This window comes from Pituophis catenifer, unplaced genomic scaffold (assembly GCF_029215685.1).
Source record: "Pituophis catenifer annectens isolate HBS135680 unplaced genomic scaffold, rPitCat1.0.hap2 SCAF_1, whole genome shotgun sequence".
NCBI lineage: Eukaryota > Metazoa > Chordata > Lepidosauria > Squamata > Colubridae > Pituophis > Pituophis catenifer.
Genome location: NW_027256881.1, coordinates 179,831,353 through 179,851,733, shown reverse-complemented (window position 1 = coordinate 179,851,733; position 20,381 = coordinate 179,831,353). Strand labels below are relative to the sequence as shown.

Here is a 20,381-nt window from a genome sequence, read left to right as displayed (position 1 = left end):
AGTGGTCTCCCTCGGACAAAGACAAAGACTCTCCCTAATAATCACCGCCACTCCCCCACCCCTCCCCTGGGCCCTTGGCTGATGAAATGCACGGAAACCTGGTGGGCACATTTCAACGAGGGGAACCCCCCCCCTCTTGGCCCAACCAGGTCTCCGTAATACCTGCCAGGTCCGCACCCCCCTCTAAAATAAGATCACAAATGAGGGGGTTTTTATTAACGACCGACCTGGCATTACACAACATCAGCCGCGGACCCTGGGCCTGAGACTCTGCACAACCCAGGACACGAGTCGCGCATTGGGGGCCGGGGTGCGTAATTGCTCGTAAACAGCATGTGCGCACCCCCAGCACATATGGCCCCCTGCGCCCGTCATACCTGCCCCTCCCACTCATTGTTTCAATTACACAGCCCTTCCTATCGTCCCCCTGCTCCCCAGTTAAATTTCCTTTCATGACCCCTCTGTTGCAGCCAATCGACCCATCAGCCCGCTCAGTTGCTATCTGAACCCCCCCGGGTCCACTTTTACAACCCCCTCCCTTCCTTCCGGGTCCCCTTAAAATTTTGGTTAAAAATTTAGCTAAAAAACCCCTCAACCCCCTTCTCGCACCATGCCACCTCTCGGGGTTCCAAAGCCCGTCATTAAGGTAGGCCCTCGATAGAGTGGAGGGCCAAACCTGCGAGAGGGGGGAGTCTCGCAGTGCACATAGCTCCGCCGCCGAGTACATCAAGTAAGATCAGAATGGGAAAGCAGTTTGGTAGGGTCCACAGAGTCCTAGGACAGAAGGTCTTTATATAAGCAGCAACCCGGAATCCCCTGCTCTCTCACAGCAGCGGAAGGAGTTGGTTTATACAGTCAGCGGGAGAAAAGTTTTTCCCAGCCACCCTCTCACAGTGGCCGGCCAGATGTCCAAAGGCAAGGAATTTGATGATATTATCCCTTCTGATAAAAGATGGTTAAAACAGCCAACTTCCCTCAGGGTCCACAAAATACTGTCCAAGTCCCCATCTGCCGGGAGTTTCGATGGAAATGATTCAATTAGATTTAATATGATTTGATTTGAAGCGGGGTACAAATAAAGCTGCCCAGTAGTTGCCCAGTAATTCCGTAGGATAGATGTATACACAAGGGAGAGGAGAGGGTGGGGGGGGGAGGAAGGCTGACTCCCAGGCCGATAACAGGGCCAGAAAGGGGGGGAGGAGGGGGAGGAGAGGCCACCCATGGAGGCCCCATCCCAGAGCCATCCACCGGACTCTCCAACCCCAGATCTTTCCATCCCCTCTCGTCATTGCTTGCAAATCTGACGGTTTAGGTCATCATTACAAAAGGCATTACTAGAAGCGGCTACCAATGTAGCTATTAATGTAAGTGAATACTGTTTGACACTATGTGCTTCAAAACCTACAATGCATGAAGCAGAGATTAAAAATAAATAAATAGGCAGCATACCCATTCAAGTCTCCCGCATAGCTTCTAGGAAGAAAATTGCACTGTATTTTTAAAAATACATTTCTGAGAAATGTTAAAAATTCATAACATTCACCTCTTTCTTCAAAAAACATTAAAATGACTTACTGTTGAAATATTTTCCATTTCCATGTGTTTGACCAGAGACATACGCAAGAACTGTCCTTTGACAAGGAAGTCAAATTCCACATAACTGTGGTCATCTAGAAACAAATCAAAGGTATCAAGTTACTTAAGTTACAATTTACATTAAGAGCAGATTTGGAAAATGGATAGTCTCTTAAGATATAGTCTCTCTTTCGCTGTTCTTGAATAGCCATATTTTCTTTAACAAGTTTGCTTTCCAGTCCACTAGTAATATTACCAATATACATAAAATGGAATGCAGAATCTTGGTTTTTTTCCAATCACATGTTTTGCTAGACTTCTTCACAAAATATATTACTTCCTCTGGATTGCTTTCTAAAAACAATAATGAGAACAAAACTGAGCTGCTATTGCAGACAATCTGGCTTCATTCCAAAGCTGCTGAGATAAAAATTTGTGTGTGTAAAGAAGCATCCAGGGAAAGAGGGAATTTTTTTAACGTTTGTTCTCATTTCAAGTAAATGAACATTCAATTGTAAGTAAATACGACTATATTTTGAATGGAGTACCCAGTCTGACATCACTATCCCTTAGTCTAATCTATTTTTCCATACTGTGGGAGACTCCATATCCATATCCATATCCATATCCTGGGTTGGTGAAAGAAAGCATAGAGAGATCAACTGTTAAACAATCCATTATAATCTAGTGCATGGATTACATTATAATCACTTCTAATTTTTTGATTAAATAATACTGAATCTGAAAACTCTATAGTAAGCAGTTATCAAAATAAGTTAAGTCTGTATAATTATAAATCCAAAATAACTGTGATTATTTATGTGTTTTTGATACCTGATTTTGCAATAGCCCAGAGGGTTAGAATCAATATTGATGGCACCACATCTCAAATATAAACATACCATTTTTGGCTTCCAACAATTTGTTGATAATGTTACTGAGGTCAGCAACTTCAGAGGTAGCTTGGATAGAAAAGGGAACATCATCTACTGTATATCTACAGAGAGAAAAGAATCACATATTTTAACAAGACATGGCATCTCAGACCTTCAGCTCTCTCAGAGAAAAATATGGTTGAAATTTTGGGTTTTCAAGACTCTCTGCTCAGAGAGGAAACTAACAGGACTCACAGACATTTTTATAAGAATTCCACAGGAAGAAGAAGAAAACAACTTCAAAGTCTTGTATTCTGCATGATGGTGGGCTTAGCTGTGAGCAATGAAAACAGTGCTCTCCTGAATGGCTTCTGTTTATAAGACCTACTGAGATATGCTCATTATCACTGTGGGTGACTGACAACCACTTCCTACAGAGTAACCAGCAACTCTTAAGAGGAATATAATACAGCCTGGTTCCAAGAAGAGCAGACTCAGCAGTTTTCCAAGAAAATATCTACCATTTTTTCCTTAAGTGAAACGATCAGAGGAGAAAACACTGAAAAAATGAAAGCTCTTGTACTGTTGGTACCCTAAACAGCCAAAGCAAAGATTAATAGATGCAATCTGCATTTGTGATTTGCATTTCCTGTAACATATTTATCTTCCTGCCTGAATAAAGCATATATTTATAGCCAATGCAAGCTTGTAGGTATCCTTCATGAAAAAATCAAAGGAGCAGTTAATGGCCACACTTTGGTTGATGAGCAAGAATGAGTAAGTTTGCTATAATAGCTGGCTGAATACTAGTAGAAATCCTACAAGACAATCCTCGCTTCTGAATGGTTGCACTGAGAAGGCCTCTCTGGGGTGTGAGTGAAACATCCTGAAAAAACTCTGATCAACACCTGAACATTGATCCCCTGAAGCCTACATACCACCCACTAAGATGTGTAAAGAAAGATTTATTCGATCAAAAAACAAAATAACCACTACCACCACCCTGGTTCTATAGCAGAAACTGGCAGTCAACCATAGAAACAAAGCTAGAAGGTAGAATAAGAACCAAAAGCAAATTTGAGATTGACAGAAACATGGTCATAGAATTCCTCTTGCCTTTGAATGAGTTTGTATCTCCAGAATGCTAACTTACCGGTATATCGGGCCCTAAAAACTCATTTTTTTCAGCTAGCCGGTCTGTCCTGATTTTAGGGTTAGTTTTAAAATTTTAATATTTATTTTAATTGACAAGTTTTAAATTATGGGCCAAATTTATAAATTATTTTAACTTTATTTTAACTGTGATGTTTGTATAGATGTTTTTTATCTGGCTGTTCACCGCCCTGAGTCCGAAAGGAGAAGGGCGGTATAGAAATTCGAATAAATGAAATGAAATGAAATGAAATATATTAGAGTAATGAAAGAACTAACTCACCACTAAATCCTTAGGTGCTATCACTGAGAAATTCTAACATACTAATGAAATGCAAGATGCCTGGGAAAAGTAAACATCTCTAAATTTAGCAACAAGGATTTAGGGAACTATAAATCATTCAGTCTGGAATTGATACCTAGGAAGATTCCAGAGAAGATTATAAAGATACTGATCTTAGAAACAACATAATAAGTATGGGTCTTTCCAGAAGTCAGCATTAAGAATAATCTAAACAAGATTAGCTCTTATCTCACACTTTGATCGGTGTGGAAATTCTGTATTATATCTCAATTTCAGGAAAGTTGTACTCTTATAAATGCTCATCAACTATTCCTCACCAAATTGGAAATAGGTGCCACAACGATCAATTTGGGATTATTTATGTTTGTTTAATGCTGGATGAGAATAAATGTTGGAAATGTTAATCAATTTTGTAGACAACACAAAATTTTGCTAATTATTCTACAAATGAAATAAAATTCAAAACAATCTCAGGTGAGAGAAATGAAATAATAGAACGACATTTAACAGAAAAATCAAATGTAAGGATGAAATAAAATCTTGAAATAGCATGGATTGCAAATCAAATACAAGTCAACAGTTTGATGTGGCTGCAAAAAAAAAGACAAATGCAATGTTAGAAAAAATTCACATTTATTGGATGTGTTCAAGCAGAGTCTTGACAACTGGCTGTCTAGATATTTTAAGTTAAATTCTTATACTAAGTAGGTGGTTGGATTCAGTGGTCTAAAATTGACACTTTGCAGTAATATGATTCTAAGAGAATCAGTATGATAAACACAATACAACTGTAATGCTTCACATGACAGGCTTCACGTGACTTTTCAAATCCTAGTGTTGATATTAAAACCGTAACTTCCTGATATAAATCTCAATATGTATAAAGCTAGTCTATCTCACAGGGCACCACAATGGCACCACAACCAATTCAGAGAAACCAAGTACAATAGAAATTAGCATCCAAGTGGTAGAAAGCTTCCATGCATGCAAAACTATTCAGTTCTATCATGTTCTCCAAGCAAGTTAATTTTGGACTAAAGCTTCTACAATTCCTTGTCATTAGCCACGCAAGTTGAATTTGGTGGGAACAGAAAATACAACTGTTTGGGTGGCAGCAAGCTGCCTATACAAGTTTTACTATATTTCATTGGGTTTATTAGAGTACATAGTTACACTCACATAACTCACCTGGAGAATCTATAAATGAGTTAATAATTTTTACCATTTCTTTTTATTTCTATTATACAATTTTTCCATGAGTATTTTTACAAAACAGGTTTCCCACAAGATAGAAGGCAGGTGTGATTCCATTTATTATGGAACTGTGTAAGCACACCTTCCTTCCTGCCTTCGTTTGATCAGGAAACAAGAATTATTGGTCACCGGAACTCCTCTGCACACGGACTAATATAGTTGTTTATGTACTATCAAGTGAGAGTTAACTGCAACAAATATCACTTCAAAATCCCGTTTTTGTTTCAATTATATTTCTATTGCAATCAGTGTTTAACAAATAAGCTGACTGCCCTTCCAAGAAGCGGCAACCAATAGTTTATTGTATATAACGTTGCTCCCTGAAATCGTGGATGATGGGTTTTTAATCACTCAAACTGCATTTGGGCTTCCCCAACAAAAGGCTACATGGCCATTCCAAAACAAACTGCCTAAGTTATCCAATTGCCATAGTTACTACTAAAAACTTGGTTAGAAAACGATACGTTTGCAAAGCCCAGATGCGCTCCGGCTACGAAGAGCGGCCCGCTCTCCAGCACAGGATCTTGGAGATCGCTTTCCAAAATTGCTTAGGTGGGCATGCCCCTCTGCCTCCGTCTCAGCTTTAATTCGAATTTTAAGTCGAAGAGGGCAAAAGCTTTGTTTCACTTTCGGGCCAAAAGGTGAGGAGGGAGCCAAAACTAATGGTCCCATGCAAACGATGGTCCCATGCAAGGAGACCCTTAAAAAGTTACAGCTCCGATTCTCCTTCGCGGAGACTTTCCGTTTCCACTTACTTCGTATCGCTGGTGAAGAAGCGAGCCTGAAGCTGTGCCATAGCAACGATTCCGGCTGGCGAGCTCCACAGCGGTCACGCAACACGCGAACAGATGCCCGGCCTCTCCAAATCCTAAGATCCCACGTGGCTGAGAGTCCCCTTTGCCCAGTCCTGCAGGGCTCATGGATAGTTCCGGGAGTGATTAGTAAGGTCTACTCTTAAAGGTCAAAACCCAGCCTTGGAGTTTTAATATTTCTTCTTTCCACGAGGAGGAAGGAGAGATCCCTGATTTGAGGAGCATTTTCTTCCCCGGTGCCGTTTTTATTTTTACTTTTTCTCTTCTACAACCCGCGTGTTATCGTGGAAGTGGTTCACATTCTTGCAACCCTGAGCTTATTCTTATTCTTTAAGAAACACGAACAATGCTCTGACATTCTTCAGCGATGTTCGTAGTTTGCTAAAGCCCTACTCGTACAATTTTAGACAGAGGGTGATTCTGTCAATGTCAGTATTTATATTTTATTCTCTTGTAGCACTGATAATATAGTAGCCCAATGAAGGGAAGAATAGCTAAATGTGTCCTGAAGATCGAAAGTCATTTCTTTTACTTGTTCCTTTTCTCTTTTTCTTAATTGTTTCCTCTTTGTCCTTTTTTTTTCTCTTGCACTTTCTTCTCCGTCTTCCGAGTTCAGTTTGTCTTTTATTTTTTTAATTTACTAGAGTAGGCGAATGGTGACTGTTATAATATTTGGGGATTTTTTTTTTGTATGTGCATGTTTTGTTTTTGCAAACATTTGCCTTACTGCTGCCCCCCCCCCCTTCAAATTAGCATTTTTGTAGACTCGGTTAAGTCGGAATGCCTGGGAATTAGGAGAATTAGGAGAACTGAAATCCACCCCTACCAGAAGTGCAACAGGCTTAATAAAGCTGTCTTAATTTTCTGATGAGGCCCGAGTTTCCCAGCTACTATACTCCCTTTTCATTATTTCGTTAGCTGATTATAATTTCAACCCTCTGTAGAATTAGACTTAAGAGACCTCTTTTAGGGAGTAGGAGAATTCCCATCTGGAGGATCACATTATGTTTACCGCACAATTTAGGCGTGTTTACTCAGAAGTAAACCCCTCTTTAGTCAGGGCGAGTCACGTCGAATTGAAGTTTTAAGCCAGGCACCCGTTTTCTTCCGCTAAAAGAATATGAAGTGAACGGGAATGCGTGTATTTAGGACAGAGCAAGCTGAATGAAACGCGCAGATATCTTAGACTACAATTCCCATGATGCAACTCGCGATCATATCATACGTTCGAGCAGCGACTTCAGTGCCTGCCTTCCATGCTATTTTTATCTGAGACAAAAGCGGGGACTATTTACAGTAATAAGTATACTGAATATATAACTTATGAATTCCGGACTGCGTTAGATAGATTTCTCGGGTGGGCAGGATGAAAATATTGGAAAAAAAATGTTTTAAAATTCGAACTTTTCGATAATATGCCTATAATGTATTTTTTGAATACGTAGCTTACTTCAAGTATAGTTTGTTACTAGATAACCCGTGTCCTCTTGGGTCATCGTTTCTTACCATAATCCTCAGTATCTTCAACAAGACAGATCATCTGAGCTTTCACTGCAAAAGTTAGGATAGATTCAGAAATGTATTTGCCCTGAAAATAACATATTCAACTGTACAGCACGAACTTCAGCACAGGAAATGTTTTATAACTTTTTGTATTATAACATAAACTGCTTTTTGATAATATTTATATCATAAAATGTTTTATAAAATTTGCCAAATTTCAGTTTCACAAGAGTCAAAGGTCCCAGATTTTGGACACATTCTGTTCATTAGGTTATTTGAGGTACCCTGATTCAAAAAGTTTTGCCCCATGGTGCACCGTTTTGCCCAATTAAAAGTTACAGGAATCTGAGTTTTAGTAGTATATTTACTGTACTGTATATTGGCCCTGGACAGCATTCAAACTTTAAAAAAAAAAAACAACCTTGCAATTCCACAACGTGCAACAGTCAAGTGTACTTCTAAATTTATTAAAAATTGATTTCCAGTCCAGAGTTGAAATATGCTATTTTCTCTCTGGAAATCATATAAAAATATCTCATTCATAAAACTGTATATGATCATTTATATAGAAAGTGAAATCTTAGTGAAAGTGCCAGTTGGAGAGACAGGAATGAAAACCAGTAGGAATGCTAAGTATTGAATTTTGAGAATGCTTGCGCTCTAGTTCGCTTGTAATCTTAACATTTAACAAATTGATTATACCATTAACTCAAACACCTGAACATTTCTTTGGGTAGTTATAATAATCAATGCAGTTGCCAATAGCTATAACTAAGAAACAGGGCCAGATTTAGATGAAAAGAGGCCCTAGGCTATTCCACTTATGAGGCCCTTTCACCTATAGTGAAAGTGTAATTTTAATTTTGCTAACAATTTGAATGTAGGCCCCTCTTGATCTTGAGGCCCTAGGCTGAAGCCTAGTTAGCCTATAGGAAAATCCGGCCCTGCTAAGAAATAATCTATAGCACATACGAGCCGCAATGGGGAAATAAAACCTATTCTGTTTGAGAGCGCTTACTTTTTGTAAACACTTTTATCAGGAGAAAGCCTAGAGCAGTGTTTCTCAACCTTGATAGCTTTAAGATGTGTGGACTTCAATTCCCAGAATTCCCCAGCCAGCTTGGCTGGCTGGGGAATCCTGGGAGTTGGAGTCCAGCGATCGTACATTTGCTAAGGTTGAGAAACACTGGCCTAGAGCAAAGTTGAATCCCTCCAACAATCTATGAAGCATAGGGGGGAACAAAGACCGGCTTTTTATTTATTAAAGTCTCTAAATCTAAATGGCCTAAAATTCATCGGAACCGGAAAAGATGAAAAACAAAAAGGCCTTCCAGGGGCCTGGCAATCACCGACAATCAACTTCCGGGAAGTACGGTGGCCCATTAGGTTGCCTTGAAAAGCGTTCGCGTAGTGTTAGCACTGCTCTTGCGCTGTACGAGTGGTTACGTGAGTGCTGAACTCCTAGACGGGGTTGGGTAGACTCGCTTTGGATTTTTCCCCTCCCCTTTTCCGCCACGTGCCTATTGCGTGCTGAATCAGGGCTGAGTCGCGCTCTCAATTTACTGCCCGCCTCCTCCTTCCTAGTCCCTGGGGTAGGCGGAGTCAGAGCGCCCCATGCCAGGGTGGAAGTCTTGTTCCTTAGCTTCCAGCCTCCTTCGGCTGTGATTGCTGTGTAAAGATGCCTCCGATTTGCTTGCTCAAAGGGACAGGCAGAAACATGACAGGGGAGGAGACGGGTTATAGGATTTGTTAGTCATCCGGGGTGGGCGGACCACCATATTAGCCTGCCATTCTCCTTGTAACCAGGTATTGCAATGCAACCTCTAGTGTTGGATTATAATTCCCATTATCGCCCGTTACCAAGACGTTGGAATACAAAATGGGGACAGTACTTTTGAAAATTAAAGAAAAAGAAATAACAGTATGCCGTGCAGTTTACAATAATTTAGAGGCAACACTCATTTTGCTGAAAAGGACCCGCACTGAATAGAAAAGGAAATTTGTTTTAATTAAAAACGCATGTGATTGTAATATTTGCAATTTTGGCTAATGCTGAAATTATTAATCGTAAGTGCATTTACTTAGAGAAGTAGTGGACATAGATCTAAGTAAAGGATGCTGAAGAGTTGCAATGACTCAATTACAGTATCGATAATTGCATGTGGAAACTATCGGCAAATATTTAACACGATTTGCTTGTTCCTTCTTTAAAAGTTGTACTTTGTAAACATGTTAAACATTCTCACATGCCAAATGGATGCTTAGTTTTGATGACACTGTTTAGCTCTGTAACAGACTTTGCTAATTGAATCATTGTTCTCTGATCTGTGGAGTAAATGCATTTGCAAAAGTACTGGTCCCAATCATTTTTTAAAAAATGCTATATAATCTGTAGACATGAAACACCAAAATCTTTTAAATGTTGACCTTAACTTAAAATTTTAAAATTAATTTGTGGTTTTATGGATGTTGTCATATATGCCATGGTAACCACAGGTCTGAGTTGCCATCTCCTGGTTTATGTGGTTATCTTAAGCTTTAAGAACCATGTTGTATTCTCTGCAAAAAAAACACCATTGGTTAGAGTCAGACTGATGAATGAACTGCCATTTTAAAGAACAGAATGATGTGTCCTCATAGAGCTGCATGTACTTGTTTCAGTTACTTTGTTTCATCAAATAGAAAAAACACTCCCTTATAAATTGAGTATTTATCCAAAGTTGACAATATTTTATATTGCACTTGAATATAACAGTTTTGGCTATCTTAAAAACATTTTATGATTGGTTGCAGTGTCCTTTTATTTTTGTATGTATATTTTATTGTTTAGGTTCTTTTTAGTTATTGTATACATTTTTACTTATTTTAAAATAGTGCACTACCCAGAGTCATGTGAGATGAGCAGCCATATAAATTGAATAAATAAATGTTTCAAAAATGTAAAGCAGAGTTCATTTTCTGTAGTAGGATGTTATAAAAGCTTCTGAGCATAGAGATGACTGATTTATTCATTATTTAAAAGAATAAAGATTAAACAATTATATATTGACTCTATTTGGGGAAAAATAATTCTGATCTGCACTGTAATTGGAAAAACTGCAGCTTTTGCCTTTTATTTAAATCTTATCTCTGATATTTTATGAATCTGAAATTTAAAGAAGACTTCTATAATTTGAATGAGGACTTGTAGCTCTGAGTAAAAGGGGTCATAATAATCTATTTCATCCAGGGTCCTGTGCAGCTACCATTAGATCACTTTCTCCACAACCTTATTTATGGCTAATTTTGAGACCTCAAATTTCTCATATGAAGTTGCTGGATTGCTGGATATCATATTTTTTAACCAAGGGATACAAACATGGATATTTTTTAGTATTTCAATTCCAATATCTAATAGAGATTGTTTTACAAAAAATAATAGATAGATTCCCCCTTTTCTCTTTCTTTAATGGGGGGGGGGATGAAAAGTAAAAATGCAGAATATGGGAGAGAGCAGATTCTGGGAAAAGAAATTACAGTACTTGCCAAGAAAACCTTCTAAACAATGGCAAATAAAAGTCACAAAATAATTATGGAAGAAAAACTTTCTCACCCAGTGCATTTAACCTCTAACTTTTAGGCATATTGATAACATTTCTTCTATGACCAATGGATCATACAGACTAAGTACATCTGATACATTTGGTGAAAACTTGGTGAATTACATTTCAGCTTTTTATTTATTTATTAATTTAATTTGTATACTGCCCTTCTCCCAGAGGGGACTCAGGGCGTTGAACAGCCAAAATTAAAAAACATACAAATACAAAAGTTAAGATAATTAAAAAAGAATTAAATTATTAGCTTCCCAATTTAAAAACCCCAAATCCATAAAATTTAAAATCCCAATTAAGAACCATTTAGGCTAGGCCGGCTTGGTGGAATAAAAACATCTTCAGGGCTTTACGGAAGGTCCGGAGGTCCGGGATCAATCGTATTCCAGGAGGCAGCTCATTCCACAGGGCGGGTGCCCCCACAGAGAAGGCTCTCCCCCTGGGGACCGCCAGCCAATATTGCCTGACCAACGGCACCCTGAGGAGGCCCTCTCTGTGAGAGCGTATTGGCCGGTGAGAGGTTATCGGTAGCAGCAGGCGGTCTCGCAAATATCCTGGCCCTAAGCCATGGAGCGCTTTAAAGATGAGAACCAACACCTTAAAGTGCACCCGGAAGACCACCGGGAGCCAATGCAGCTCGCGCAGGAGAGGTGTTACATGGGAGCGCCACGTCGCTCCCATAATCACCTGCGCGGCCGCATTCTGCACCAGCTGGAGCCTTCTTTTTGCAGTTTACCCTATACTTCCTGGGACACATTTGGATAAAAAGGTGAATACCAGGACACGTCTTTTCAGTTTACTGTGCAGAAGAAAATCTTCAATACATTTCACTTTAGAAGAAATGTATCGTAGTCCTATCTATAGCTTTCTTGAATTATTCTTGAATAATTTGAGCTTCATCTGTATTTTGCATCTTTCCTCCACAGTAAAAAAATTTAAAATGCAAAATCCTTTCTCTGAAAAGTCATGAAATTCAAAGTAAAAGAATGATTGGATGTCAGAGCTCTGAACAAGTCAGAAGATTACTTTGTATTGTAAAGAACTATGGTAGAATATTTATCTGTATAAAGTTAGAATTCAGCATTACTGAAATTTATGAAATTCAAACAACAAACAATGTAATGGTTCTGTATTTGTAAATGTAATTTCTGTGTTCTGTATGCACATGCATAGTCCTTCTAAGCTTTATCTTTATTCCTTGTACGAAACCAATTTCCTAAGAAAGTTTTCCTTTAAAGTTAGGGATGATTGAGTGGGGTTCATTAGGGTGCTTGCTCATGGCCCCCATTTCTAAAGAAGTTCCTGAATCCTATTGTTCCATTTCTAGCTTGGGAAAAAGTTAAAATATTATATTTATAAGTCAACGGTGTAGCTTTTGTTAAAATATAAATGTGAGTACATTTGATGCCATTATCTTTCTAGATGAGTCATAAAGCTACGTTGGCAGCTGCTGTTCCTTTTATTTGAAACTGTTAGAGGAAAAGAGTAAACACATACAGACTAATGAATGTCAAAAGTCCACTTTTACAATGAACAGTCAATGTGCTTGGAATAATGTTCCAAGATTGAGATTCTTACCCAGATCTCTATGAGTTAAATGAAAGTAATTTAGGATCAAGCACAAGTTATGCACAAATTAATACTGTAGTTATGCAAAGAGACTTTCTGAAATGCTTAACATTCTTGTTTGCTATTCAGTTTGAAGCCGGGAGGAAGGCACTGGAGACAAAATGGAGGCTGGAGGCTGGAGGCTGATTGGAAAGAGGGTCCATTTATTGATGAAGCAGAACCACCAAGCACATGTGATTCTGGGTAGCTGACCACATGGAGTTGAGGGCGAGGGGTTTTATACCTTCTCTTGGGCTTTGAACTTGAGCCTCCTGTTCCTGTATTCTATTGGCTGTTGTCAGATTCCCATGGGGCCAATGTAGGGGTCATGTTTGTCTGAGCTAAGTGGTTGAAGTTTGGACTGCTGATGCAATGAAGGGGCATTGGGCATTTCCTATTGTGGCTGAGGGCTAATCCTACCTTTGTTCAGACATGGAAAAACAAGATCCATCTGTCTTTAATCAAGTGCAATTACCCTAGGGGGGAGTATCGAAGCTGATTTACGCCCCGACACTTACTGCAGGGAATTTCTGCCTATGAATAGAGCTGCCTAGATACTTGGCTTCTTTCAATAAACTCTTTATCTCTTAAGTGCTGACATCTGCAGAGGGCTATTAAGAAAGGTAGGGGCTGCTTTCTCCCTCTAAAAAAACATGTTTCTCAATTTATCATCCAGGGAAATATAATATTCTGCCTTTTTAAATATTTCTCAAGATATTTCATTCTTCTAGGAGAGGGGTGGGTGTGCGAACTTTCTACAGTAGCTTTTAAATATTTAAAATGGTTTAGAGAAACCATTTTTAAGCTGAAAAGATTTACACTTGATTTTGTTAATATTAAAATGTCAACAATTGTAACAAATCTGTAGCTCATTTTTTGTTGTGTACACTGAATATTCATACTGAAATGCAAACCTCAGGTTCTTTTTACATAAAATTGCATATTTCTAAAGAAAATACTTGAAATGATAAAGCTAATATTCCAATTATGATACATCTTAGATATTATGTTCAAAATATAATGCTGATCACTTCACTAGTTACAAATCGGCCTGCCTTAGATCAATCACCAATTTCCATTTTCATGGAATTTTCAATTTTTGAATTGATGTAGCAATGCATAATAAGGCTGTGTATCAACCTGGATTCAAAGTGGGAAAGGTGATTCAGATCATATGCATGTGCACACTTTTTGCTGGAAATTCATTAAAGACATATTTGATGTAAGGAAATGTCAATAGGTGTGACGTGGATGGCCACGTGTACTTTGGTCACTGTTTACTCTTCAGATTTGAACTATTGAACAAGCCTATTCCAAAGAAAATGTATTAATTGAGTGGCAAACCTATATTGAGTGATGGGATATCTAAACCAGAACTGAAACATATTATGGTGCCTCCAGATGCAAGGCATTTTCAAATTTCAGAGAAAAAACACTATTTCCTGACATTCTTATGAAAGGTGTAGCTGGCATTGCAGATATTGGCTATTAGGAGATTTTACAGAAATCCAGCTCCACCATGTTCTCAGTCTCTATGTGGCCAATTATGGATCCATGCTAGATTAATCAGGTCCATCCTAATAAAGAACATAAGACTATAGCTCACTAAGTCGAAACCAATCTCATGATTTGATGCAGTATACAAACCAAGTCCAAATTTCATATATTCAAATTTCATATATTAATTGAATTCTGAAAGCTGCTTTTGAGATCGTTTACTTTGATATAGCAAAACCTACCTTTGCCCAGGCAACTCAGACCCTAATGATATGTCCCCCGCAATCATGCTGTGCTTCATGATGGTAATGCTTGCTGTTATGTTTCTGCTAATGATGGAGAGAGAAGTTATTTGAGAAGAGAAGGATTTTTTGAGAGAAATGAGACAAACTGAATAAAATATGATGCTGTAAGGAAATAAGTTCTGAATGAAAAATGGACAGTAGAAGATCAACAAGAATAGGGGATGTATGTGACTGAAAATGTTTGTATTACTAATATTTATTTATTTATTTATTTATTTATTTATTTATTTATTTATTTAATTTTATTTTATTTTATTTATTTTATTTGATTTCTATACCGCCCTACTCCTGAAGGAGTAGGGCAGTATAGAAATCAAATATGTTTAACATATGTTTATGTTATTGGAGGAATAATTAATTTTTCTGAAGAATCTTTTCCACTGATATACTCTCTCCTCTCCCCAAAATAGTCATAACACTGCATTAAAAAAATTCTCTTCCCACCTTTATGGGTGGTTTGGGTCTTCCTCTGTCTTCTTAGGTCTTCTATCAGAGGCCTGGAAGTTTGAGAGTTCTGCAGAGGATCTTAGCAGTTCCTAGCACTGCACACTTTTGGACAGAAAGCTTCGACATTTATTAAATCTATTTACTGCCCATCTTGTATCGAAACAATTCTATTCCTGGTATCTGTTGGAGTCGCTCTCCCAGTTTACGAGTCACAGACCCAAGTCCTACCACAGGGACCACTTTGGCCCTTACATTCCATATCCTTCCAGTTCCTCCTTCAGATCCTGATAATTCTCCAGCTTCTTCCTGATGTGGCTGGCACTTGGCACTGCTACATCTATCACCACCATTGTCTTTGGTTCTTGTCTATTATGATGTCTGGTTGATTGGCTAGTATCTATCTGTCTGCCTGGATCTGGGAGTCCCACAGGCTCTTAGCCTTCTTATCTTCCACAGCTTTCTGTGGAATCTCCCACCCAGACATAGGATGGTCTCGTCGTCCATATTTTGTGCAGACATTCTTGTACACAATGCCAGCTCCTTGGTTGTACCATTCAGTGTATGCTGTTTCTGTCTGTATCACCCTGCCACTGTATTGGAGTGTCTCTGAGGCCTCTACATAGTCTGCACCTCTAGTCGGTAGACTCCTGCTTCTATGGACTTGGAGCTTAGAATCTGTTTTTGTGCTGTTCTGGACAGTGCCTCAGTGCTGTCTTTTTGTACAGCCCTTTCCAGCACTGTTAGGACTTCCCAATGTCTGTCTATCGATGGGACATCCCATGCAGGTTCTTATCTTGCCATGTCACCTCCCCTGCTTGATCTTCCTATCATGTCTGCTGCTGCCTCAGGAATTTTCTCATCAGCTCATCTTTGGATGCCCTATTACTGATGTATTCCTGGATACTCTGGTTTCATCTAGGAGTGTGTCCTTGTTACTCACCAGACCCCAATCACCCTCTTTCCATCTAGTTTACAGTCCCTGATGTTGGACTTGGGGTGGAAACCTCTGTACATTGTGAAGAGCTTCCAGATTTTCACATTGGCAGCTTTTGGGTCCTTCTTTGGCCAGCTCACTATAGCAGCAGGACATCTGATGTCAGGGCTTATATGTTAATTGCATGGATCTTGTTTTCCCTATTGAGCTGGCTCTTCAGGACCTGTGTAATCCTTTGGTGGATGTCACTGTCCTCTTTGCCTCCTTCTCATGGTTCCCATGTGATTGTGGGATACCAAGGTACTTGTAACTGTATGTCTGCTATGTGGCTCTCTAGTAGTTCCACCCCATCAGTCTTAGTTACTTTCCCTCTCTTTACTATCATCCAGTCACACATCTCAAATCTGAATGACATCCCAATGTCGTTGCTGTAGATCTATGTCAGGTGGATTGGTGAGTTGATTCTCATTCATTGTTTGCATATAACTCAGGGGTGAAATGCTCCCGGTTCAGACCAGCTTGGGCAAGTAGGTAGCAACGGCAGCAGGCAGTTCGGAGAACCGGTAGCAAAAATTCCTTCCCCCCACCCCCCCCCAGCCTCCAGCTTGCTTACCTTTGCATGTCTGCCTTGCTTCACTTGCTGTAATCCCTGCAATCCATTACATCAGCAAGCAACTGAATCTCCCTGCCTGCAATCAAGCTCATTGGTGAGCAGCTCTATCTGCCTGCCTGCCTGCCTTGCCCCTATTTCAATTGAGTAAGTTTTTTTCTCCTTTGGGAGCTTTAAAAAAATAGTTAATTGGGTTTTTTTTAAGTTGTTCTTTTTTTAGACCTAGCCATTTAAAGTTTAGGAAGTTTTAAATTTAGCTGCTTTTATATAAAAATTAAAATAAAATAAAATAATATTTGTGCAGCTTTCTGAGATTTAGTGTGTTTCTGTAGTGTTTCACTCTTAACTACACAAACACACAAAATTTCACAAAGCTGTATGTGAAATTTTGTATGTGTAAAGTGTGAAAGTTGGTTTTTTGGGCTTTTTGTGGCTGTGTGAGGTTCCTGCTTGTTGCAGGGGCCATTTTGGATCTAGCACAGCTGCTTTTACATTGTGGGTGAGCCAGTTGTGTTGTGTTGTGCTTTGTAGGTTAAAAAAGGGCAAAGAAGTGACGTCGACTTGGCTACGCCCATCTGACCACCAAGCCACACCCACCCAGTCACCTGACCACCAAGCCACACCCACTAATTAAGCCACGCCCACAGAACCGGTAGCGAAAATTTTAAGATTTCACCCTTGATACAACTTGATATAATCCGTGTAGAGGAGTGGCTGATGGTAGTCATGCTTGAACCCGTATCCACGCTCAGTCTTTGTGGTTATCTGGCTGTGGGGGTTCAAGCCTACGCAGCGTAATAGTGGGCACAGTGCATCACCTTGGTATATGCCACACTTGATGACCACTTATATGAGCTGTCTTGAGTTGACTTCCAGTGTTGTCTTCCACAGTCCCATTGAGTTCTTGAAGAATGTCCTTAGTATCTTATTGACTTTGCATAGCGCCAGCTATTCACAGATCCATATGTGTGGCTTTGAGTGTGTGTGTGTGTGTGTGTGTGTGTGTGTGTGTGTGTGTGTGTGTGATACATATTTCAAGAAAGGAATGAAGCACCACAAAGAAGGATACTGATTAAACTCAAGCTTTGGCATGAAATTTCTGAAGAAACTACGATTTCTGCTAAATGTTTTGTGGGGGAGGAAGAGAATTTTCTAAGTGTATTGTAAGAAGTTGAGGTACAGCTGCTAAGTAGTTTTTAAATACTGAGCTTCTTAAGCCCTAATAGCCCCAAGTTTTGAGTGTGGAAAGAGACAAGCAGAATAAATGCTGAGTGCTATTGCTAATTCCATGTACACCATTCACAGCTTTGAAAAGAAGAAGGAATTACTGTCTTCTTTCATTTAGTTATAAAATTCCATCATTATTTGGAAAATTTATTACTGAACCAGAATGTTGTATGAAGTGGATTTCCAATCTGGTGTAATTCATAGGAGCTTTTTTGAAAAAAAAAATGGAATGAAGATTGTCTGGAGAATTCTGTTAGATGGTTCTGTTACAGTTGGTTCAGATCCTATTACAAAATGCTTTGGGTTAAGTCATCTTAGTTTCTGCAAGAAAGATGTCTAGAGAAAATCCCTAAATATGCCTAGCTCACTATGGAAAAAACGTTTGCCTACTACACGACTCCTGCTGCGTCCTTGGCTTAGTAAGCATTAGACAGAATAGAATAATTTATTTTTATACCTGGTGGAAGGGAAAGGGGAAATTTTGAGTTTGTATTTGAATACTGTATTTTTTTTTTCATCACTCCTAGCTGGAAATCATTTACTTGAGAGTTCAATTTCTTAAAAATCATTATTTATATTTCCTTTGTCTCATACAGTCTTCTCAGGAAAGTTTGGAGTGAAATACATGATATCATCATCATCAACACCATCCATCATCATCAATCATCATCTCTACCTTTCTGGCTATCCTGCCAGATGGGTTAGGCTAAGCAGTAGTACAAATCTGAAACAACAATAGCTTGTGTTTAACCAGGAATTTGTCCTTGGCAAAATTGGTGGGGTTTAGGGATACTAGCAAAGCTGAACTTTCCTTATAACAGTATCTCTGCTTGTTTTTCACCTTTTCTAATGCAAAACAGAGGTTCTGTTCTGAAAACGTAACAGGCTGCAGGTAGAATTAATTTTCCTCCTTTGAAGTTGGTGGCCTCAACCTCATATTGGTCTTTTGGTGATTAATTTTTCAGGCCACCACAAAGTTTGCTGGGATCTGACCAAAAATGAAGTGGCTAATGAACCATAGCCATGAGAAATGTTCTGTAGATCATCTTCACTACCAATAGGCATTTCTTGTGAATATGAGCCTTTACTAAATTTCACACTCTGTCACTTGATATTTTTCATTTGAATTTTTAAAATATGCAAGACTGTTTTGTGAAAGGCAGGAGGTCTCGAATCCTATCTGTTGAAAGCCCTCAAGTTCTTCATATCCTGGTCTCCTTCCTGCTTTGCTTCAGCAGGTCGATAATTTTTGCTGCCATCACCTATACTCCAGGGGGTATCTTACTAAGTATTCAGACTATTACCTCAATCACTCATTCAGAGATATCTGGAAGGGAGCAATTTAAGGAACTATGTGAGTGGCAAATGAAAGCAGCACCCATTGCCTCAATTGCATAGACTTCCACGCTTGGATTTCCCAGTGTAAATCAATGCTGTTAGGGATGATAAAAGCCCAATTCTTTACTATACTCTTCCTGTGTTAAAAAGTAAAAATAAACCTTTCTCCAATTCCAGTAGAGGGTGGAGTAAGAGTAAACTGACAGCCTGTGTACCTGACAGCCATTTCTCATACATGGGATGTCAATTGTAGGTCAAATCTTCATACAACCTACATCCAACAATACTCCATGTCTTTCCTTGCTGGTCCTATGATAATCCATTTCTTCCATTTAGAATTTATCAATCTGATAAACAATGGAAAAAGAGTAAAAAAGGATATAGGCTATTCCATATGTTTGGGAAATCTTCCCTTTCTCTTGATATATTTTTCCATTCATGACTAGAGAAAAAAGATAGGAAGAAATATTTATCTCTGTTTGCATACAGATGTTTTCAGTACAATGAAAATGGGAGAATTTCAGCTGATGGAAAATATAAAGAAAAATAAAGTCCATAGCCATTTTCTTTTACAGGTTACAAGGAGAAATTGGCTAGTCACAAAAGGGGAATTAAGGTATGTTACTTCTTCTATGTACATATTTTGATTTTTTTGAACAAGGAAAAGTATCAACATTAACATCATCAATAGCCAGTGATGATGAAAACAGATGCATTACTAACTGACGGGAGAATGTAAAGATACAGGTTTAGGCTAATTTGCATCCACACATGCAATAATGCCTTTATTTTCTTTTGTGTATGTTAGTCAAACATAGTTTTATGGCTTAGTGTGTTGGGTAAACCAGAGTTAGACTGCGAATGATTTCATAAAGAATAGGATTGTGCATGCATCAGAAACAGTGGTGAAATCCTGCTGGTTCTGTCCGGGTCACATGAGCTGGTAGCGGCGGCAGCAGCTGGTTTGGCAAACCGGTAGCGGTGGCAGCCTGGACATCGTTACTTCCTGGTTTTAATTCTCTGCACATGCGCATAGGGTAAAAAATCAGACGTGATGATGGTGCGTGTGCAAGCGGAGCGCATGCGGGCGCGACGTGCACACTTCCGAACTGGTAAGGAAGGTAAGTAGATTTCACCCCTGATCAGAAATAAATATGAAAAAAGACTGTTGACTTCCCATGAGCACAGGGCCACTCTGCTGTTATTTATTTATTTATTTATTTATTAAATTTATATACCGCCCTATTCCTAAGGGACTCAGGGCGGTGAACAGCGAACGATAAAAATACATGTAATACAAACGTTAATAATAAAAAAACCAATTAAAATATACTAAACATTCTGGTC

The 20,381-nt window shown here is 39.0% G+C and overlaps 1 protein-coding gene across 1 annotated transcript in view; it reads right to left on the bottom strand.

Moving 5' to 3' along the window:
• The window catches only part of WDR12 (WD repeat domain 12), a 28,707-nt gene extending 22,697 nt beyond the window's left edge, over positions 1-6,010 (bottom strand). Inside the window, exons 1-3 of the mRNA XM_070956808.1 lie at positions 5,916-6,010; positions 2,478-2,572; positions 1,576-1,670 (exon numbers count right to left, since the gene is read on the bottom strand). Of these exons, the coding sequence (XP_070812909.1) occupies positions 1,576-1,670; positions 2,478-2,572; positions 5,916-5,956 (231 nt within the window). The 5' untranslated portion in view covers positions 5,957-6,010. The remainder of the gene's footprint in view (positions 1-1,575; positions 1,671-2,477; positions 2,573-5,915) is intronic.
• Between the last annotated feature and the right edge of the window lie 14,371 nt (positions 6,011-20,381).